The sequence below is a fragment of the Chiloscyllium plagiosum genome, unplaced genomic scaffold (assembly GCF_037043375.1).
Source record: "Chiloscyllium plagiosum isolate Xiang-an unplaced genomic scaffold, Cpla_swu_hap1 HiC_scaffold_6, whole genome shotgun sequence".
Taxonomy (NCBI): domain Eukaryota; kingdom Metazoa; phylum Chordata; class Chondrichthyes; order Orectolobiformes; family Hemiscylliidae; genus Chiloscyllium; species Chiloscyllium plagiosum.
In genome coordinates, this window is record NW_028270144.1 from 17,054,153 (window position 1) to 17,077,979 (window position 23,827).

A 23,827-nucleotide genomic window follows, 5' to 3' on the forward strand; every position below is an offset into this window, starting at 1 on the left:
CTGAGGTAGTATGGGCTGAGATTAGAAACAGGAAAGAAGAGGTCACCCTGTTGGGAGTTTTCTATAGGCCTCCAAATAGTTCTAGAGATGTCAAGGAAAGGATGGCAACGATGATTCTGGATAGGAGCCAGAGTAACAGGGTAATTGTTATGGGGGACTTCAACTTTCCAAATGTTGACTGGAAATACTATAGTTTGAGTACTTTAGATGGATCAGTTTTGTCCAATGTGTGCAGGAGGATTTCCTGACACTGTATGTAGACAGGCCAACAAGGAGCGAGGCCACATTGGATTTGGTACTGGATAATGAACCTGGCCAGATGTTAGATTTGGAGGTAGGTGAACACTTTGCTATAGTGACCACAATTCGGTTACATTTACTTTAGAGATCAAAAGGGACTGATATATACTGCAGGGCAAGAGTTATAGCCGGGGGAGAAAGGCAATTATGATGCGATTAGGCAAGATTTAGGATGCATAGGATGAGGAAGGAAACTGCAGGGTGATGGACACAATTGAAATGTGGAGCTTATTCAAGGAACAGATACTGAAAAGTATGAACCTGTCAGGCAGGGAGGAAGTGGTCAAGCGAGACAGCCGTGGTTTACTAAAAAAGTTGAATCGCTTGTCAAGAGGAAGAAGGTGGTATATGTTAGGATGAGATGTGAAGGCTCAGTTAGGGCGCTCGAGAGTTACAAGTTAGCCAGGAAAGACCTAAAGAGAGAGCTAAGAACAGCCAGGAGGGGACATGAGAAGTTGTTAGCAGATAGGATCAAAGGAAAACCCTAAGGCTTTCTGTAGGTATATGAGGAATAAAAGAATGACTAGAGTAAGGTTAGGGGAGAAAGTGAGGTCTGCAGATGCTGGAGATCAGAGCTGAAAATGTGTTGCTGGAAAAGCACAGCAGGTCAGGCAGCATCCAGGGAACAGGAGAATCGACGTTTCGGGTATAAGCCCTTCTTCAGGAAAGGTTAGGGTTAGAGTAAGGTTAGGGCCCATCAAGGACAGCAGTGGGAAGTTGTGCATGGAGTCTGAGGAGAAAGGGGAAGCGCTAAATGAATTTTTTCATCAGTATTCACACTGGAAAAAGACAATGTTGTCGAGGAGAATACTGAGATACAGTCTACTAGACTAGACGGGATTGAGGTTCACAAGGGGGAGGTGTTAACAATTCTGGAAAGTGTGAAAATAGGTAAGTCCCCTGGGCCGGATGGGATTTATTGCAAGATTCTTTGGGAAGCCAGGGAGGAGATTGCAGAGCCATTGTCATTGTCTACGGGAATAGTACTAGAAGTCTGGAGGATAGCAAATGTTGTCTCCTTGTTCAAGAAGGGGAGTAGAGACAACCCTGGTAATTATAGCCGTTCATCAGGAAGGCTTTTGCCCGAAACATCAATTCTCCTGCTCCTTGGATACTGCCTGGCCTGCTGTGCTTTTCCAGCGCCATACTCTCATCTCTAATTTCCAGCATCTACAGTCCTCACTTTTTCCTGGCAATTATAGACCAGTGAGCCTTACTTCGGTTTTGGATAAAATGTTAGGAAAAATGATAAGAGATAGGATTTATAATCATCTAGAAAGGAACAAGTTGATTACAGATAGTAAACACAGTTTTGTCAAGGGTAGTTAGTGTCTCACAAACCTTATTGAGTTCTTTGAGAAGGTGACCAAACAGGAGGATGAAGATAAAGCAGTTGATGTGATTTATATGGATTTCAGTAAGGCATTTGATAAGGTTCCCCACGTTAGGCTATTGTACAAAATATGGAGGCATGGAATTGAAGGTGATTTAGTGGTTTGGATCAGAAATTGGTGAGCTGAAAGAAGATAGAGAGTCGTGGTTGATGGGAGATGTTCATTCTGGAGCTCAGTTACTAGTGGGGTACCGCAAGGATCTGTTTTGAGGCTGTTTGTCAGTTTTATAAATGACCAGGATGAGGGCATAAAGGGTGGGTTAGTAAATTTGCAGATGACAGTAAGGTCGGTGGAATTGTGGATAGTGCCAAAGGATGGTACAGGTTACAGAGGGACATAGATAAGCTGCTGGGCTGAGAGATAGCAAATGGAGTTTAATGTGGAGAAGTGTGAGGTGATTCACTTTAGAAGGAGCAACAGGAATAAGGAGTACTGGATTAATGGCAAGATTCTTGGTAGCGTAGATAAGCAGAGATCTTGGTATCCATGTAATAGATCTCTGAAAGTTGCCATCCAGGTTGATAGGGTTGTTAATAAAGCATACATTGTGTTAGCTTTCATTGATAAAGGAATTCAGTTTTGAGTCATGAAGTTATGCTGCAGCTGTACAAAACTCTGGTGCGGCCACACTTGGAGTGTTGCGTACACTTCTGGACACTGCATTATAGGAAGGATGTGGAAGCTTTGAAAAAGGTTCAGAGGAGATTTACTAGGATTTTCCTTCATACCAGGCAAAGGTCTTATGAGGAGAAAGTGAGGACTGGAGATCAGAGCTGAAAATGTGTTGCTGGAAAAGCGCAGCAGGTCAGGCATGAGCCCGAAACGTCGATTCTCCTGCTCCTTTAATGCAGCCTGACCTGCTGCTGACCTGAGGAAAGGCTGAGGGACTTGAAGCTGTTTTCATTAGAGAGAAGAAGGTTGAGAGGTGATTTAATTGAGACATATAAAATAATCAGAGGGTTATATAGAGTGGACAGAGAGAGTCTTTTTCCTCAAATAGTGATGGCAAACACGAGGGAACACAACTTTAAATTGAGGGGTGATAGATATAGGACAGATGTCAGAGGTAGTTTCTTTACTCAGAGTCGTAGGGGTGTGGAACTCCCTGCCTGCAACAGTAGCAGACTTGCCAACTTTAAGGGCATTTAAATGGTCATTGCATAAACATATGAATGAAAATGGAATAGTGTAGGTTAGATGGGCTTCAGATTGGTTTCACAGGTCAGCGCAACATCGAGGGCCGAAGGGCCTGTACTGCGCTCTAATGTTCTACCGAGTCACTCCTTATGTACCTTCTGCACCAATAGGGAGAGAGATGTGTTACCCACTTTCATACCCTGAAATACCTGCCTCTCTTACTCCAGGAGAGAAGCAGGACAGAAAGAGTCAAGTCGGGTGTTACATGCAGCTCCTCACACTATACTGACTCTGACCACTCCAGTGACTGTGTCCAAACCCCTGATATCGAAGGCTATTCTCGACTTGCGGTGCTGGGGCCTCCTGTGCAAAGGCTCTCTCCTTTCACTTAATTAAAGGCCAGCAATGACAGGCTTCCAGGTTCAGCCTTTGCACTAAATGGCACATCAATAGAGCAGTAATATCAGCATAGTGTATCTGACTGAGGGGGAAAAGTGCAAAAAGGCAAGTCAGGGCAACGCTGAGAACGTAGGCGCAGAGTGGGTGGGCACTATAACAGCAAGTGATCAGCCTGGAGATGCAGCTTGGTCCAATCCAAGTCCCTAAATTGGCCTGGTTTCCTTGCTGCAGCATTACAATGCTAGTTCCCGCTGGAGTGCTGAACTGCAGAAGTGTAGTGCAAATGGATTGAAGATGTGTCAGGAGGGTACTTATAGGTTGGCATTTGCCAGATGCAGATGGCGAGTGCCCATAGAGCATGCCCTGAGATGTTGCTGCCTGGAGGAGGGTCTTGGGAGCATGCAGCAGCTGGAAGCATCAGGTATCTGCTCTGGCTACTACACTGAGAATTCTAGACTTGTTTAGTGCATTCAGTAAGATAGAATGCTGAATATTAATAAAGCAAATTGCAGAACTAATAAGGCATTTTGTCATTTATGTACATGATTTGGATGCGAACATAGGAGGTATGGTTAGTAAGTTTGCAGATGACACTAAAATTGGAGGTGTAGTGGACAGTGAAGAGGGTTACCTCAGATTACAACAGGACCTTGACCAGATGGGCCAATGGGCTGAGAAGTAGCAGATGGAGTTTAATTCAGATAAATGCGAGGTGCTGCATTTTGGAAAGGCAATCAGAGCAGGACTTACACACTTAATGGTAAGGTCCTGGGGAGTGTTGCTAAACAAACAGACCTTGGAGTGTAAGTTCAAAGTTCCTTGAAAGTTAATTCCCAGGTTGACAGGGTAGTGAAGAACACGTTTGGTAAGCTTGCCTTTATTAGTCAATGCATTGAGCATAGGAGTTGAGAGGTCATGTTGCGGCTGTATAGGACGTTAGTTAGGCCACCTTTGGAGTATTGCATGCAATTCTGGTCTCCATCCTACAGGATGTTATGAAACTTGAGGGTTCAGAAAAGATTTACAAGCACATTGCCAGGATTGGAGGATTTGAATTGTAGGGAGAGGCTGAATAGGTTAGGGGTTTTTTTGCCTGGAGCATCGGAGGCTGAGGGGTGACCTTACAGAAGTTTATAAATCATGAGGGGCATGGATAGGATAAGTAGACAAGAGTTTTCCCCCAGGGTCAGGAAGTCCAAATCTAGAGGGCGTAGATTTAAGGTGAGAGGGGAAAGGGTATAAAAGGGACCTAAGGGGCAATGTTTTCACGCAGAGGGTGATGCATGTATGGAATGAGCTGCCAGAGGATGTAGTAGTGGCTGGTACAATTACAACATTTAAAAGGAATCTGGATGGAATTGAAAGGGTTTAGAGGGATATGGGCCAAATATTGGCAAATGGGACTAGATTGATTTAGCATATCTCGTCAGCATGGACAAGTTGGATTGAAGGGTGTGTTTCCATGCTGTATGAGTCGAGTGTGTGTGTGACTCTATTTAACAAGATATAATTCCTCTTAATTGGTAACTCACTGCTGCCTAATGAGAAACTCATCTCGTCAATTAACAAATGCTGAAAAGTTGCAGTGATATGTTCCCAATAATGAAACAAAGAGTCATAAAGTCATAGAGATGTAAAGCATAGAAACAGACCCTTCGGTCCAACTCATCCATGCCGACCAGATATCCCAACCCAATCTAGTCCCACCTACCAGCACCCGGCCCATATCCCTCCAAACCCTTCCTATTCATATACACATCCAAATGCCTCTTAAATGTTGCAATTGTACCAGCCTCCACCACTTCCTCTGGCAGTTCATTCCATACATGTGCCACCCTCTGCGTGAAAAGGTTGCCCCTTAGGTCTCTTTTATAACTTTCCCCTCTCACCCTAAACCTATGCCCTCTAGTTCTGGACTCTCCGACCCCAGGGAAAAGACTTTGCCTATTTACCCGATCCAAGTCCCTCACAATTTTGTAAACCTCTATAAAGTCACCCCTCAGCCTCTGACGCTCCAGGGAAAACAGCCTCTGCCTGTTCAGCCTCTCTCTATAGCTTGAATCCTCCAAACCTAGCAACATCCTTGTAAATCTTTTCTGAACCCTTTCAAGTTTCACAAACAGCAAATAGATTTCTTGAATTCCAATAAAAATCTCGCCATAGACCATTTTACTCAAAGCCCAATATATTTCCATCCAATAACTTTAAAAACTACTTTGATCAGTTTACACTCAAACTCGGAAAGAGTGTCCAACTGATATTCTGAAGCTGAAGCCACTTTTACACAAAAGCTGTTGGTGGAGGGGTATTTTCCTGGATCAGTCATGGCTGGCTGATTCTCACTTTCCTGGAGACAATATTATCGATTTCAGATTTGCTTTACAGAACCCTTCACTTGTGCTGAATTGGTTTTCCAGTGGGTTTCAGAGAAGAGGAGCAGGTAAAAGCTTATTGCTCCAAGAAAATTCTCTCTCTTACTACATCCACAAAATGGCTGATGTTAAGCACTCTCCAAAAGCATTGTCAAATTCATGGCTCCATGGAGCAGCGTACGCTCTTTGCAAATTAAACATTTTCCCCCATTACAGCCAGCCAATCATCTTTTCTGTACAACGTGTTCTTTCCAACAAGTCCAAGATATAGAACTATGTTTGACCAATGACACTCTGAATCAATATTTCAGGTAACAGGAATTTGGTCTTGTTTGTAGCCAGAGAACATTACCAATAGATAGAAGGAGGAAAAAAAGCTCCTTCGTCAAAGGTAATCACTGATTTCAGAAAAGACCTAAGTTTTGAAGTTGCTATTGTATCTTTTGTTAGTTGGAAGCAGCAGCATAGTTGCTTCAGGTCCTCCAGACATAGGATTGGAAACTGCCTCTTTACCCCACCAAATAAAGCCGTGTAATTGGTAATGAGGAAAGACAGGAAGGAGGTGAGGCCTACCACAGCTTTTCTGGTGTAGTTAGGAAGGCCACGCCTTCCCATCCACTGCACGTAAATGACAACAGGGCAATGGTGACTTGCCAGGTCAAACCTGGGAATTTCCTCCTTTGTCATTATCACTTGATTCAAGGACTGCCATAACAGGCAAGTCCTGGACAATTCACTGAGCAAGAAGGTAGAGTGGACCTAGTTATCACCTTCACTCGCTCCTCAAAACTCAGTGAAAAACTTATTCTAATCCAAGGCCCTTTGTAGAAGAACAATATAGACTTCAGGCCTCTGCTATGTTTTAATTCAGTTCATTTAATCGATGGCTTCAGCTGATCCATCAATGGATATCCCATCCTGACCCAATATGGACAATTCAAATAAGAATTTAAATTCACAGAAGTCACAATGTCCTGGGAAGGGGATGTATTTTGCAATTAAATTGATGATACAAATAGGGATTGTAATAAATTGTTGCAGTTTAGATTAGATTAGATTAGATTACAGTGTGGAAACAGGCCGTTCGGCCCAACAAGTCCACACCGACCCGCCGTAGCGAAACCCACCCATACCCCTACATTTACCCCTTACCTAACACTACAGGCAATTTAGTATGGCCAATTCACCTGACCCTGCACATCTTTGGATAGTGGGAGGAAACCGGAGCACACGGAGGAAACCCACGCAGACACGGGGAAAACGTGCAAACTCCACACAGTCAGTTGCCTGAGGCGGGAATTGAACCCAGGTCTCTGGCGCTGTGAGGCAGCAGTGCTAACCACTGTGCCACCGTGCCGCCCTTGAAAAAAACACAATATGTACTTTGGTTTAGAGGATACCTTCAAAGACTTTACAAAAACAAACCTTACATTACCTTAGCCGGCATTTGCGCTTGGAGGTCTGAATGATGCAGTATCGGTTGTGTGTATAAAAATAGTCATGGTAAGGCACATCATGTGTGGTCACTTCTGCATCAATCAGGTAGTACTTCACTTCCTGGCTGCCTTTACACAACGTCTATAACAAGATAGAAAAGGCTCAGTTAGTTTTGTTAAAGAATCAGGTGGAGGAAGTGAGGACTGCAGATGCTGGAGATCAGAGCTGAAAATGTGTTGTTAGAAAAGCGCAGCAGGTCAGGGAGCATCCAAGGAACAGGAGAATTGACATTTTGAGCATAAGCCCTTCCTGAAGAAGGATTTATGCCCGAAATGTCGATTCTCCAGTTTCTTGGATGCTGCCTGACCTGCTGCGCTTTTCCAGCAACACATTTTCAGCAAAGTATCAGGTGGACCAAGTACCATCTAACTTCAGGTCAGAGAAAACACTGAACTGTAATTTCTTCGAGGAAAAACATGTTTGACAAATTTCTAAGAGGACATTGACAATTTAAGCTGGACAGAACTAGTTTTTCCTTTTCATACCCATCATTTATACCCATTCTACATCTCTAATCACTTCCTTACCCCCATTAGCACTCCCTTTATCTTTTGCTCTGAGCAGGCTCACTACCTTTTCCACTTGCTTCGCCCCCCGCAACCTCTGTTAACAATACAAAAGCCACCTTTTTCCAGCTCCTTTTATTTCTGAAGCACTGGACTTGAAATTTTAACTCTGTTTCTCTTCTCACAGATATTGCCAGACCCATTGAGTTTCTCCAGCACTTTGTTTTTATTTCAGATTTCCAGTGTCCACAGTGGACACTTAAATGGATTGCTTTTGGAAGAACAGCAAGACCTTGCATTAATATTGTGTGTCTTTCATGACCACAGAGCTTCACATCCAAAATGAAATTGCAATAACAACACTGTTACGATTCTCGGGATATTTGGAAGCCCATACGCTTTTGACAAATGCAGCAACAGGATAATGAGCAGATTATGTTTTTAGATATTGGTCAGGGCACTAGGAAATTGGTGAGGACACTAGGAAATGAGCTTGTTCATTTTCAAATGGTGCCATGCATCTTTTACTAGCAGAGGGGGAGGCACAGCTTTGGTGGATTGCATTATCTGAGAGGGTGGGAGCGTCTCTGAAAGTGCTGCACTCCCTCATGGCTGCATTGACAGTGTCAAACTGCATTAAAAAGGTTTGGGTCTCTGGAGTGGAATTCAAACCTACAGCCTTCTGTCGTGGAGAGAAGAATGCTACTCACTGAGGAACAGTTGACATTTTAAATCTCTACCCTGCTGATCTATAGCCCAAGTTAGTCCACATTGACAGTAATTGAAGGGTTTGTTTTACATTCTGAACACATTTACTTTCTCAGTTCCTCAGGCAGCACGTTAGGCTAAGGATCTTTCTCATTATTTGGTGCTTAGTTACTGAAATATGAAGTTCAAGAGGAAATAAACATTTTTAAGAGTATTTCCGTAACTTGATTCAATTCCTTTTCCACTTCGCTGAACACTGAATGCTGTCTCCATAAAAAAAAGAGAGAAATTGCACGCAAATAGTAGATTCATTTAAAAACAAAATAAAAAAACAGAATCCCTCCAGTGTGGAAAGAGGCCATTCAGCCCATCAAGTCTGCACCAACCCTCCAAAGGGCATCCCTCCCAGATCCAGCCCCCACCACATCCCTGTAACTCTGCATGTACCATGGTCAATTCACTTAATCTGCACATCTTTGGACATTGGGAGGAAACTAGAGCACACAACAGAAACTCATGCAGACATGGGGAGAATGTGCATGTCACACAGTCACCCAAGGCTGGAATTGAACCCAGGTCCCTGGCACTGTGGTGCATCAGTGCTCACCACTGAGCCACCGTTCTGCCCAACTGAATGTTATGAGAGACAATCAAGTAAAAGCACATTCTACATCTGTTACATTCAATATGAATCCGCATATATTTTTCAGATTATTTGCATCAAGTATAGATTCTGCAAATACCTGTTTTTCAGTTGCTGTTGAAAACTTGCCAATCAGAGGATTTGTAATAGTTATTATGTACTTCAATGTTCTTGCCTGGTTACCATTCTCTTCCTTCTCCCATGGAGTACTAATGAGGTCTGGAGAAAAATGATTGATTTTTTTGCTCATGTTAAAAATCAAAAAGCTGCCATTTTAGTTTAAAATGTCTACACGCATTATTTCAACATGCTGAAAAATCACAAAGATAAGTTTGAATGCTGAACAGAAAGAGCGAAAATGCTGGAATAGAACATAAATGGGAGGGAGAGGAACTAAATATTCATATATCACTGATAGGCGTCAGGTAAAATGTTGTGTTATACAGCCATGCAGCACAGAAGTAGATCTTTTGGTCCAACCAGTCCATGCCGATCATGTACCCAAACTAAACTAGTCCCACCTGCCTGCTCTTGGTCCATATCCCTTCAAACATCTCATAGCTTTTTGCAGCAGAGAGCGGCAAGAGCTGGGTGGAAGTGAAGTTGGAGCGCAGAACTGGTTAGGAAGGTAAGTGATTGTTATTTGAGTGGAGAAGGACTCAGTCGGTTGAACAGGTAAGCTACTTAGTGTTCTTGTTTTGGAGATTAAGTGTAGAGTTATGGCAGCACAGGCAGTGGAATGTTCCTCCTGCAGGATGTTTGAGGTAGGGGTGACCACCGATGCTCCTGCTGACTTCATCTGCAGGAAGTGCAGCCAGCTCCAGCTCCTCACAGACCGCATTAGGGAACTGGAGCTGGAGTTGGATGAACTGAGGATTATTCGAGAGGCTGAGAGGGTGACAGATAGAAGCTACAGGGACATAGTTACACTAGAGAACAGAGGTAGCTGGGTAACAGTTAGAGGTGGGAACGGAAGGAAGCAGGCAGTGCAGGGATCCCCTGTGGTCGTTCCCCTCAACAATAAGTATACCGCTTTGGATACTGTTGGGAGGGACGGCCTAGCAGGGGTAAGCTGCAGTGACCGGGTCTCTGGCACGAGGTCCGGCTCTGAGGCTCTGAAGGGAAAGGGGGAGAGGAGGAGAGCGCTAGTTATAGGAGACTCTATAGTTAAAGGGACAGACAGACAGTTCTGTGGACATGGGCGAGACTCTCGGATGGTATGTTGCCTCCTGGGTGCCAGGGTCGGAGACGTCTCGGACCGTGTCTTCAGAATCCTTAAGGGGAAGGGTGTGCAGCCAGAAGTCGTGGTGCACATTGGCACCAACGACATAGGTAGGAAGAGGGGTTGGGAGGTCATTCAGGAGCTCAGGGAGTTAGATTGGAAGCTAAAAGCTAGGACGGACAGAGTCGTCATCTCTGGGTTGTTGCCGGTGCCACGTGACAGTGAGGCAAGGAATAGGGAGAGAGTGCAGTTGAACATGTGGCTGCAAGGATGGTGTAGGAGGGAGGGCTTCAGGTATTTGGACAATTGGACTGCATTCTGGGGAAGGTGGGACCTGTACAAGGAGGACGGGTTGCACCTGAACCAGAAGGGCACCAATATCCTGGGAGGTAGGTTTGCTAGCACTCTTCGGGGGGGGGGGGGGGGGGGGGGTTAAACTAATTTGGCAGGGGGATGGGATCCGGACTTGTAGTCCAGCGAGTAGGTTAGCTGTTTTTCAGGATGTCCAAGAATGTAGGGAGGCTGTGGAGAAGGTAGCCCTGACAGGGAATACTTGCGGACACAGAGATGGGTTCAAGTGTGTATACTTCAACGCAAGGAGTATCAGAAATAAGGTGGGTAAACTTAAGGCGTGGATCGGTACTTGGGACTACGATGTTGTGGCCATCACGGAAACGTGGATAGAAGAGGGACAGGAATGGTTGTTGGAGGTTCCTGGTTACAGATGTTTCAGTAAGATTAGGGAGGGTGGTAAAAAAGGAGGGGGTGTGGCGTTGCTAATTAGAAATGGTATAATGGCTGCAGAAAGGCAGTTCGAGGGGGATCTGCCTTTGGAGGTAGTATGGGCTGAAGTCAGAAATAGGAAAGGAGCAGTCACCTTGTTGGGTGTTTACTATAGGCCCCCCAATAGCAGCAAAGATGTGGAGAAACAGATTGGGAAACAGATTTTGGAAAGGTGCAGAAGCCACAGGGTAGTAGTCATGGGCGATTTCAATTTCCCAAATATTGATTGGAAGCTCTTTAGATCAAGTAGATTGGACGGGGCAGTGTTTGTGCAGTGTGTCCAGTAAGCTTTTCTAACTCAGTATGTAGATTGTCTGACCAGAGGGGAGGCCATATTGGATTTGGTACTTGGTAACGAACCGGGACAAGTGATGGGCTTGTTAGTGGGTGAGCATTTTGGTGATGGTGACCACAATTCTGTAACTTGGTTATGGAGAGAGATAGGTGCGTGCAACAGGGTAGGTTTTACAATTGGGGGAAGGGTAAATACGATGCAAGACAGGATCTGAGGAGCATAAATTGGGAGCATAGGCTGTCAGGGAAGGATGTCATGGAAATGTGGAACTTTTTCAAGGAACAGATACGACGTGTCCTTGATATGTATGTTCCTGTCAGGCAGGAAAGAGATGGTCGAATGAGGGAACCTTGGTTGAGGAGGGGGGTTGAATGTCTTGTAAAAAGGAAGAAGGAGGCTTACATAAGGTTGAGGAAACAAGGTTCAGACAGAGCGTTGGAGGGATACAGGATAGCCAGGAGGGAGCTGAAGAAAGGGATTAGGAGAGCTAAGAGAGGGCATGAAAAATCTTTGGCGGGTAGGATCAAGGATAACCCTAAGGCCTTTTATGCATATGTGAGAAACATGAGAATGACGAGAAGGAGGGTAAGTCCAATCAAGGACAGTAGTGGGAGACTGAGTACTGAGTCGGAAGAGATAGGAGAGATCTTGAATGAGTACTTTTCTTCAGTATTTACAAATGAGAGGGACCGTATTGTTGAAGAGGAGAGTATGAAACGGACTGGTAAGCGAGAGAGATACTTGTTAGGAAGGAAGATGGCTGTGTTGGGCATTTTGAAAAACTTGAGGATGGACAAGTCCCCCGGGCCTGACGGGACATATCCTAGGGTTATGTGGGAAGCAAGAGAGGAAATTGCAGAGCCATTGGCAATGATCTTTTCGTCTTCAGTGTCAACGGGGTGGTACCAGGGGACTGGAGAGTGGCGAATGTTGTGCCCTGTTCAAAAAGGGAATAGGGATAACCCCGGGAATTACAGGCCAGTTAGTCTTACTTCGGTGGTAGGCAAAGTAATGGAAAGGGTACTGAGGGATAGGATTTATGAGTATCTGGAAAGACACTGCTTGATTAGGGACAGCCAGCACGGATTTGTGAGGGGTAGGTCTTGCCTTACAAGTCTTATTGAATTCTTTGAGGAGGTGACCAAGCATGTGGATGAGGGTAGAGCAGTGGATGTAGTGTACATGGATTTTAGTAAGGCATTTGATAAGGTTCCCCATGGTAGGCTTATGCGGAAAGTCAGGAGGCATGGGATAGTGGGAAATTTGGCCAGTTGGATAGAAAACTGGCTAACCGGTCGAAGTCAGAGAGTGGTGGTAGATGGTAAATATTCAGCCTGGAGCCCAGTTACAAGTGCAGTTCCGCAGGGATCAGTTCTGGGTCCTCTGCTGTTTGTAATTTTTATTAATGACTTGGAAGAGGGAGTCGAAGGGTGGGTTAGTAAATTTGCAGACGATACGAAGATTGGTGGAGTTGTGGATAGTGAGGAGGGCTGTTGTCGGCTGCAAAGGGACTTAGATATGATGCAGAGCTGGGCTGAGGAGTGGCAGATGGAGTTCAACCCTGTCAAGTGTGAGGTTGTCCAATTTGGAAGGACAAATAAGAATGCGGAATACAGGGTTAATGGTAGGGTTCTTAGTAAGGTGGAGGAGCAGAGGGATCATGGGGTCTATGTTCATAGCTCTTTGAAAGTTGCCACTCAGGTGAATAGAGCTTGTAAGAAGGCCTATGGTGTATTAGCGTTCATTAGCAGAGGGATTGAATTCAAGAGTCGTGAGGTGATGTTGCAGCTGTACAGGGCCTTGGTAAGGCCAAATTTGGAGTACTGTGTGCAGTTCTGGTCGCCTCATTTTAGGAAAGATGTGGAAGCTTTGGAAAGGGTGCAGAGGAGATTTACCAGGATGTTGCCTGAAATGGAGAATAGGTCGTACGAGGATAGGTTGAGTGTGCTAGGCCTTTTCTCATTGGAACGGCGAAGGATGAGGGGTGACTTGATAGAGGTTTATTAGATGTTCAGGGGAATAGATAGAGTAGACAGTCAGAGACTTTTTCCCCGGGTACAACAGTGTGTTACAAGGGGCCATAAATTTAAGGTGAAGGGTGGAAGGTATAGGGGGGATGTCAGGGGTAGGTTCTTTACCCAGAGAGTGGTGAGGGCATGGAATGCGCTGCCTGTGGGAGTGGCAGAGTCAGAATCATTGGTGACCTTTAAGCGGCAATTGGATATGTACATGGATGGGTGCTTAAGCTAGGACAAATGTTCGGCACAACATCGTGGGCCGAAGGGCCTGTTCTGTGCTGTATTGTTCTATGTTCTATATTCATGTACTTATCCAAATGTCTTTTAAGGATGTTGTAACTGTACCCACATCTACCACTTCCTCTGGAAGTTCATTCCACATACAAACCACCATGTCAAAAAAAAAAGCCCCTCGTTTTTTTTTAAATATATCTTTCGCCTCTCACCTTAAAATGTTACCATTCTCTTCTTTTGCCCATGGAGTACTAACAAGGTCTAGAGAAAATGATGATTTTTAACATGAGTGAAAAAAACAAAGTCCTGAAATCCCCCACCATAGGGAAAACACCTGCCACTCACCTTATCTCTGCCCCTCATGATTTTATTAACCTCTGTAAAGTCACCCCGCAACCTCCTACATTCTAGTGAAAGAAGTCTCAATCTGTCCTTGTAACTCAAACTCTCCATTCCCAGCAACATCCTGGTAAATCTTTTCTGAACGCTCTCTCGCTTAATAATGACTTGGTGGAGCTGGTGTTGGACTGGGATGGACAAAGTTTAAAAAAATCACACAACACCAGGCTATAGTCCAACAGGTTTGTTTTGAAGCACTAGCTTTCAGAGCAGCGCTCTGACAGGTGGCTGACCTGATAACACACCGAAAGCTAATGCTTCCAAAATAAACCCGTTGGTCTATAACCTGGTGTTGTTTGATTTTTAGCTTCATAATTTCCTTCCTCTAACAGGGTGACCGGAACGGGACACAATACTCTCAGAAGAGGCCTCACCAACATTCTGAACAACATGTTCTAGAGGACTGTGTTCAATCCTTGGCATCATACTTTTGTAAAGATGTCAAGACAATACAGAGGAGATTTAGTAGAGTGGTACTGAGGGACTAGTGGTGAGATTGCAGGTCCTGAGGTTGCCTTCCCCGGAGAGATAAAGGAGGTTAATCAGAAACTTAAACAGAGGTGTTCAAAATTAGTGAGGAGTTTGACAGAGAAAGAGAAATGGATTCCACTGACTGGGGCGGGGGGGTCAGTTAACAAAAGGACACAACTTGTAGATAATTGTCAAACGAATGAGGGGAGAGGAGAGGGGATTTTGTCTTTTAAAAATCCAGCCAGTTCTTAAACTCTGAAAGAAACAGAGTGGTGACAGGAGATTCAATTACAATTGCCAAGTTAAAAAGATAAAAAAGAATTATGAAATTATAAAAATTGTAAATGCAATCATAATTTACAAAATAAAATTGGATATTTACGTGATGGGAAAGATTCTCTGGGGCTATGAGAAAAGAGGAGTATGAGACTAACTGGAAATATCTATCAAAGAGCCTTCTGTGCAAGGTTCTGAAAAATTAACGTAGGTGTGTTTGGAACTTTTCCCTCGAGCACGTCAGAATAAATTCTTTCTGATTTGCATGGTAACACTTTTCTATTACAGAAGTGATTATCACTGTTGGTATTCTATTAAGGTAGTCAGCATGTTTCAACACATTTTTGGAGGTTTCCCAGAAGCATTTTACCATTAAATGCATTAACAAAGCTTTCTTAAAGCTGCAGTGCACCTATCCATAGAAAGAAAAAGACAGGCTTGCATTTACATAGCACTTTTCAATGATTAACAAATTTACAGCCAATGAAATGTGGTCATTGTAGTAAGGTAGGAGACACAACAATAATACAATAACCATTTTTTAAAAATATGGCAATTGCCTCAGCATAACCCAATTTCCTTAATTATCTGTATTTTAGATAGATGGAAAAGGGATGCCGTAACAGATTGTAATTCCTTCCTCAAACTTGGTTACAAACCTATTTTTGATTCCTGAACGAGAGACCAGTTCAAGAATCCTCACTGCTAGCAATATGAGATGATCTCTGAAACCATGGCCCCTTATAGCAGTAAGTGCACTATATTCTGAAACTTAAATACTCAGCAGCATAGCCCATCACTACAGGCAGTCCCCACAGTCTGCAAAGAAGCTCTGTTCTGGAGTTTGTTCACAAGTTTATTTGCACGCAAGTTGGAATACAATGCAGGACAATGTATCGCAGCTGTTCATAAGCACAGGAAATGTTCATAAGTCAGGTCTGTAAAATTACAACCGTGTATGAGACAGCGTTCGTAAGTAGGAGTGTTCAGAAGTCGGACGCTTGTAAATCAGGGATACCTGTTAAAGGATAAATAGGTGAGACAAGTGTGGGGATAGGGCGAGGGTGGGGTGGATAGGGAGAAGGGAGTTAGGGGAGAAGGATGCCAGGGTGAGGGAGTTGGGTGTCAGGTAAGTAGTTGAAGATTTGGGGTAACTTAAGGGGTCAGGTTCGGTCATGGATCGAAGCGAGAGTTGTTGGATCCAACTGACCCATGTTGGGTCAAAGGGATTGGGGAGGCGGTGATGGATGCAGAGCTGTACCAAAGAGGGAATCAAGTGTGGAGGACATGTTGGGGCTGGAGGGGAGTGGGTTTGGAAAAACACTGAGTTAGGGGAGGGAGTTGTCAGCTGATTGGTGAGCAGAAGGTAAATGTTTAGAGGAGTAAACACCTGCTCTAACCTTTCCTTGGCAGGTATTAAGCTCAAGAGAATTAGAATAATTACCAATTGGAAGCTTTAATTTCCCAAGCAATTACCTTAGATGCAGTGGAGTTGGTCCAAATGTTCTGTTCTATAGAAATTATCAAACTAGAGAGTGTGCAGAAAAGATTTACTAGGATTCTACTTGGACTGGAAGGCTTGTGTCACAAGGAGAGGCTGGGATTCTTTTCTCTGGGGTGTAGGAAAGTGTGTGGTGACCTGACAGATGTCTATAAAAATCATGACATAGGTAAATGTAGAATAGTGGACAGCTTTTCCCCATAGCAGGAGAGTTTAAAACTAGAGGGCATAGGTTTAAGGTGAGAGGGAAGAGATGCAAAAAGGGTCCAGAGGGACAATTCTTTCACACAGAGGAGGATGAGTGTCTGGGACAGGCTACGAGAAGTAGTGGTGGAAGGAAGTTCAATTTCACCATCTAAGACACATTTAGATAGGTACATGGATAGGATAGATATGAAGGGACATGGACCAAATGCAGACAAATGGGACTAATTTAATTGTGAAAACTGGGCAACAGGGACGAAGGGCCTGTTTCCATGATGTAGGCCTCTAACTCAATATGGTCCCAATGTGCAACTTGCAGACTAGACTGTGGTAAAGACTATCTGGCCATTGAAATTGCTAAGCCATCACCTTGGCTTCGGGTGAGAAAGTGATTGGTACGGTGCATGATGCGGATGGCTTTGTGGGTCCATTTAAAGCAACACTAATTCAGTATAAATGTAGATAACGCAGCCACAGATTGTTACAACAGAATGGACCTAAGGAGAGGTCTGCTGCAATCTATTTTTGCTTAATGAAAGTAATTTTCGTAGTTAGTTACCTGTAATTTTTCTTGTACTAATAAATTTCTGTATAAACTGAGAGTTAGTGAAGAGGAGCTCAAACATCTTGTCTGCACTCATGTTGAATACTCTGTTAATGTAAAGTTTACCCTGAAGGTCACTGCAAGTCTTCTCTTCAGCTGCAGACAATCAAATTAAATTCACGTAAAAATAATTGAACAAAAGGTTTAAAATCTACCGTATAAACAGCATATCATACGATTCAGTTATATTAGAAGACTTATATTTGGCACGCACATCTTTAATAAGCAATATAACCCTGTAATAGATCCACCTAATAGCAAACTCAATTGCAAACTCATTATTTGGAAGTGCGGCTGTTGGACTGGGATGAGGTGGACAAAAGTTAGAAAAAAATCACAACAGTAGGTTGTAGGTTGTAGTCCAACAGGTTTATTTGGAGGCACTAGCTTTCAAAGTGCTGCTCCTTCGTCAGATGCTTGTGACAACGCCTGATGAAGAAACAATGCTTCGAAAGCTAGTGCTTCCAAATAAACTTGTTGAACCATAACCTGCTGTTGTGTGATTTTTAACTTTGCAAACTCAATAGTTTTGTTTATCTTGGATCAGTCCAAGATCCTCAGTAGGTGGCGCTGTTGCCTACTTTCCCAGGTATATGGTCCTGACCCCCCACACACATTCCAACTGCACCTTGAAAGAAAGTGGTACCGTGGCAAAAAACATTGACTTCCTTTACTCTGGAGGTGGAATTCTAGAAAATGTGCGCTTCTCTTAACCAACCTCAGGTACCCTGGATAAATGCCCAAATTAAAGGCGGACTGATTCACACTTTTCCTGTTAACTATCGGAAACAGTCTTGAATACTTTAAAAGGCTTAAAATGGAGGGAAAGGTTCTTTCCTGCTCCATCTTTCTACTGGTCCTGATTGATTTTCTCTTCTCAAATATCCTACAACACAAGCAGCATGTGCATGGTAGGTGATTGTGTGCTACTGAAATTGGGGAGAAAGTGAGGACTGCAGATGCTGGAGATCAGAGCTGAAAATGTGTTGCTGGAAAAGCGCAGCAGGTCAGGCAGCATCCAAGGAGCAGGAGAATCGACGTTTCGGGCATGAGACCTTCTTCAGGAATGAGGAAAGTGTGTCCAGCAGGCTAAGATAAAAAGTAGGGAGGAGGGACTTGGGGGAGGGTCATTGGAAATGCGATAGGTGGAAGGAGGTCAAGGTGAGGGTAATAGGCCGGAGTGGGGGTGGGGGCGGAGAGGTCAGGAAGAAGATTGCAGGTTAGGAAGGCGGTGCTGAGTTTGAGGGATTTGACTGAGACAAGGTGGACTCTTCCATCGCCAGACCATAGCAACACAACGATTGGAGGAAGAGCGCCTCATCTTCCACCTAGGAACCCTCCAACCACAAGGGATGAACTGAGATTTCTCCAGTTTCCTCATTTCCCCTCCCCCTACCTTGTCTCAGTCAAATCCCTCGAACTCAGCACCGCCTTCCTAACCTGCAATCTTCTTCCTGACCTCTCCGCCCCCAACCCCACTCCGGCCTATCACCCTCACCTTGACCTCCTTCCACCTATCGCATTTCCAACGCCCCTCCCCCAAGTCCCTCCTCCCTACCTTTTATCTTAGCCTGCTGGACAAACTTTCCTCATTCCTGAAGAAGGGCTCATGCCCGAAACGTCGATTCTCCTGCTCCTTGGATGCTGCCTGACCTGCTGCGCTTTTCCAGCAACACATTTTCAGCTGCTACTGAAATTGACTAGATTTCCTGTGTTGTTGAACCTGGCACTGCCAAGGTCCATGTTGTTGTTGTGTTGCCATAGTCTTACCAGACCATAGGGGCTGCTCTCTCATTAGAGAGAGTAAGTGACTGGTGGTGATTTAACCTGAGGGCCACCAGACCTCAGGCGAGGGAAGAGGTTGAGAAGGAGAGTCCTTCATGGTAACCTCAAACCGGTGGTGGGTTTTGACCCACAAGGTTGGCACCACATTGCTCTGTAAACCAATGATCCAGCAGACACAAGAGACAAATTATGCAAGATACAGGATACAGGAAAATGAAGCCAGAGATTGGAATACTTGAAGTCCATTATAAAATTTAAGAACCAACAAGCCCTTTCCTTATCCCACTGGGTTTTAAAATCAATCCCCAACATATTGTTCGTACCTTCATTTGCAAATTCAGATGCATCTGTTCTCTCAGCAGGAAGATCTTCGTTGCCATTATAGTCTAAAGAGGATGAAGGTGACTTACTGCCAACTCTGTTGTTATTTTCCCTTTCAGGTGTAGCAAGGGGTTGGCCATGTTCTTGTTTCTCAGCCCGGCCTTGTTCTCTGGGGGACTGAACATAGATTTAATGCTTTTTCAGCAGAAAACTCTCATTCCCCCTTCCCCCAATGAAATCTTGAATAATTGAATTTGACAACAAAGGCTTCATGCCCAATCTAAAGACTGGTAACATTTCCTGGCATCAACGGGGAGCCCAATTGGTGATGTCCCTGGAATTGACAAGAACAATTCTAGCAAATAAAATTTTCAAAACTGGGGTAAAGGTGTTTGAAACTAGAGGAGGACTCTCAAGGTGATTCATGGACTTTCTGTTGTGTAAAAGAAAGGAATGAAACGCTGCTGATGAAAGGATAGAAAATCAAAATGGCATCAGGCCATGGATGTAGCACAGTGGAGAGTATTTACAAAGAAATCTTGCTTCTTTCTGAAAAAAACTGAATATAAATGCAGGAGACACTTCCACTCAGGGGTGGGCTGGTCTTTTCTTTGTATGATTACATGCTTCTTATGGGCAAAATGGCAAATGTAATGAGCAGGTAGACAGTGGAAGATGTAGGTCATGGCTTCATGCGAAGGTTTTGCTGACACAATCTTTCGCTCACAGCAGGTAGCTGCACGTTGGGTAGACCCTCTCATGGTACACCACTCAATAGTGGGGAACACCTGCTCTCTTCTTTGGCTGCTGTTGGTTTGTCCGCACGTGGCGCGGGGTCGGGGGGCACTACTTACCCCTTCTCACCTTCCTTACCCTCAACAACAACAATAATAAACTGTTCGATTAAGTTACTCAAACGTCTGGCACGGAAGCACTCAGCTATGAAGAAATATCAGCAATAATGTGTGGGTTTTCCATTTGAGATCTTCTCATCATTAATAAGGGCCCAAAGGGAAGTGCAAGTTGCTCTTGTGTTGGGTAAAAGCTTTCCTTTTAGCCCCCTCTACATGAGAAAGTGCATCGTCCATGAGCAACGAGCTTTCCTCTTCCTCATCCTGCCAAGCTCTCTGTAGCCTTGTTCTGTACATTGCCACTTGCATGAAAAGCAATTTGAACTGATTCTTGGTGGAATTTATTGTATCCTATGGTACAGCTCTCCAATCTTGGAATCTACTGCCTGCATAAAGGTTTCACCCCCACGGCATTGCCTTTCAGATACACGGCCCTGTGAACATCCTACACCAGTGGAATTACACCAGCCCCCGTCTCCCCGATACCACACAGAGCTCTGCTGGGGAGCATTAGGTGCTGCTCTTCTCCTTAGAGTTAAATGAATAATGGTTCTTGGTTGGGGTTAATTCACTTTTATTCTGCAGTATGGGCTTCCCGTCAGTGACAAGCCCTGGATGGAGTGTTCATATTATTCTGTTTCAGTTTCCATTGCTACAGTTGGCAGTATTTGTGCTTGCACATGATCTTGCACAGCACATCTCAGTCCATTCCCATGTGGAATCTTCATCCTCTGGGAGGCCGTATTTGGCAAGCTGAGTTAGGAGAAAGATGGTTGTTATGAATTTTTCCCACTCGATTGCATCATCCTCTACATTAACTTTCCACATCAATTCCTCACCATCACTCTCAATGAGGTTCCTTCCTCTGGCAGCCCCTCTGCCATTCACTTCCACAAGATTGCTGGGCCTTTCACTATCTCCCTCAATGTTCCTCCTCTTCCCCCGAAAACAACTCCCAAACCGAAACGTCGATTCTCCTGCTCCTTGGATGCTGCCTGACCTCCTGCGCTTTTCCAGCAACACATTTTCACCTGCTACTGAAATTGACTGGATTTCCTGTGTCGTTGAACCTGGCACTGCCAAGGTCCATGTTGTTGTTGTGTTGCCATAGTCTTACCAGACCATAGGGGCTGCTCTCTCATTAGAGAGAGTAAGTGACTGGTGGTGATTTAACCTGAGGGCCACCAGACCTCAGGCGAGGGAAGAGGTTGAGAAGGAGAGTCCTTCATGGTAACCTCAAACCGGTGGTGGGTTTTGACCCACAAGGTTGGCACCACATTGCTCTGTAAACCAATGATCCAGCAGACACAAGAGACAAATTATGCAAGATACAGGATACAGGAAAATGAAGCCAGAGATTGGAATACTTGAAGTTCATTATAAAATTTAAGAACCAACAAGCCCTTTCCTTATCCCACTGGATTTTAAAATCAATCCCCAACATATTGTTCGTACCTTCATTTGCAAATTCAGATGCATCTGTTTTCTCAGCAGGAAGAGAAGCTTTACACCACTGTGATGATACTATAGCTTTAAGAGGCATATTTTGTCCTTTTTCATTAAAATGAAGAGTGTTATGGCATGGGGTAAACTCTCCTGCTAAATTCAAAACCAGCCATGCAGAAAAGATTTATCCCGTGTAGTATTCTGCAAAGATTTGATAGGCCAAGAGCTATTATAACTTCTTGTCCTTCTTTTTGAATAAACTTTACTCATGGAGACGAATTCTTTGTAGAGATCAGGTACTAACTCCATACCCAGCCCCAGCCCAGGCTGTACACTCTCCTGCAGTTCCTCAGCTCTTCTTGGGGTCTCCTTTATTATCTTCACTAATGCCATTGGCTTAGCTCCTTTTACCACATCATTTTGCCTTTCTTTAACGACCAGCTCTGTGACTGTACATGTCCCACCTTCTGTGAGTGAAAACACCTGCGGTCTTTCACCTCCTGTTCACTCTCTTGGGCTTCTTTAACCGATGATAAATTCTTACCAGTGCTCTCTACTCTTGGTTTTATAGTGTAGGATCTCCCCTTCTCCCAACTTCTAGCCCTCACAGAATGAAACTCTGGCCAGAGCTTGTCTTATGCACCAACATGTACTCATCTGCTAATTCTGCTGCCCTTCTCACTTCCTGAACTCTGTTCCACGATGTGAATTCTGAACATCTCTGGAAGTGAGTTTTTAAACTCCTCCAGCAGAATAATCTCTCTTAGAGCCTCAAAATTCTTATCTATTTTCAAATTACGTACTCATCAATCAAAATGACTATGTTTAATTCTTTCAAACTCAACATAAGTCTGACCTGGTTCCTTCCTTGTGTTCCTGAACCGCTGTCTATATGTTTCTGGTACCAATTCATAAGCATTTAAAATAGCTGGTTTAACCTCTTCATAATCTCTTGACACCTCATCTGACAGTGCGGCAAATACCTCACCAGCTCTGCCTACCAGTTTAGTCCGAACTAGTATTATCCATAAATCCTCAGACCACTCCATCTGCCTAGCCAATTTTTCAAATTAAATAAAGAAGGCTTCAACAGCTTTCTCATCAAAGCGTGGCAGAGCTTTGACAGATTTGTATATCACTACCTTCTCTTTTAATCTCCATCCTGTCAACTTGAGTATGCTGACTAAGTCACAACTTCTCAAGTTCAAATTCTCTCTTTGTGTCTCTCCCTTTCTTCTCCCTCTCTTTGCTCAGCTAAGAACCTTCTCCCTCTCTCTCTCTCTCTCTCTCTCTCTTTCTTCTCTCTCCCTTTATCTTCTAACTCAATTTTCCTCAACTGTAATTTTAGTTTTTCTACCTCTACTGCACTTGTCTGTTTCTCTGACACACCTAAATGTTTGAGTAATTCCCTTACAATTTCAGCTTTACTTTTGTCCTTGGTTAAACCCAAATCTAACTTATTTGCTAATTCTAAAATTATGGCCTTTTTCTTTCCTTCTAAACTTTCTTGGCAAATTTGAGAATCATCTTCAAATCCTGGAAACTCTTTAGCAATTGTAAGAGCCATTTCCTTCATTTTTAATTTAATCACCCACAAGTCATTGAAATTAAACAAATTGCCTCGCCTACTGTTTATTTAAGGATCGAGGACAGTAACCTGCAAGTGTTAAATCTGCTGGTATTTTTCTTGCCCCCAACCTATTCAAATCTGTCGAGACCAATCAGATCACGGACCCGAATCCCCAAACTATTAGGGCACGGGGTAAACTCTTCTGCTTAATTTAAAACCAGCCAACTTTATTTCTTAACAACTTTATTTGTTAAAGTATAACAGAGAATAATTAACTAACAACTAGTTACAATTCCTTCCTCTAACCTATCTGTTACCTTCCCTTCTCTAATACTAGTCCAATAAAATGCCCCGTTATGATTTACAAAACAAAACTTGTTAGCTCAAAACCAGGCAGCTTTCAGTTTCTCTGAATTCCAGTCTTTTTGCTTCTTCTTCTTAGGGATTTCTGCTTCACGGGTTACTGATCGATAAAGGTACTTTTAAGAGAGCTATTTTTCAAGCAGTCTGTTTACACACTGGTTCTGGATTAGTGGTGCTGGAAGAGCACAGCAGTTCAGGCAGCATCCAAGGAGCAGCGCTGGGCTTGGCAGTTCTCCTCTCAAGTATTCAATTTTCCCCCTTCTTATACCCCCAAAGCATCAGATTGTGTCATTGGCTTTTAAGATTGTCAATATACTAAATTCAAACTGGATTGGAGTTTGGTATTTTCTGGTGTATAATTTAAACTGATTGGCCTAATTCGAATCTGTTTTGTCATTTCTAGGCAACCAGCTAATCGAGTTGTTCAACCAAATGTTACATTATCTTTCTTTTCAGAACATTTGGTTCTGTCAGGTTGTTCTGTTGCTTTTAACTCTCTTAAAAAGGTACAGTACACCCACATCTTCA

The 23,827-nt window shown here is 43.8% G+C and overlaps 1 protein-coding gene across 2 annotated transcripts in view; it reads right to left on the bottom strand.

Moving 5' to 3' along the window:
• The window catches only part of gramd1c (GRAM domain containing 1c), a 59,120-nt gene that overhangs the window by 18,213 nt on the left and 17,080 nt on the right, over positions 1–23,827 (bottom strand). For both annotated transcript variants that reach the window (XM_043691249.2, XM_043691251.2), the window contains exons 4-7: positions 19,072–19,246; positions 16,919–17,059; positions 9,057–9,175; positions 7,038–7,180 (exon numbers count right to left, since the gene is read on the bottom strand). In XM_043691249.2, the coding sequence (XP_043547184.2) occupies positions 7,038–7,180; positions 9,057–9,175; positions 16,919–17,059; positions 19,072–19,246 (578 nt within the window). The remainder of the gene's footprint in view (positions 1–7,037; positions 7,181–9,056; positions 9,176–16,918; positions 17,060–19,071; positions 19,247–23,827) is intronic.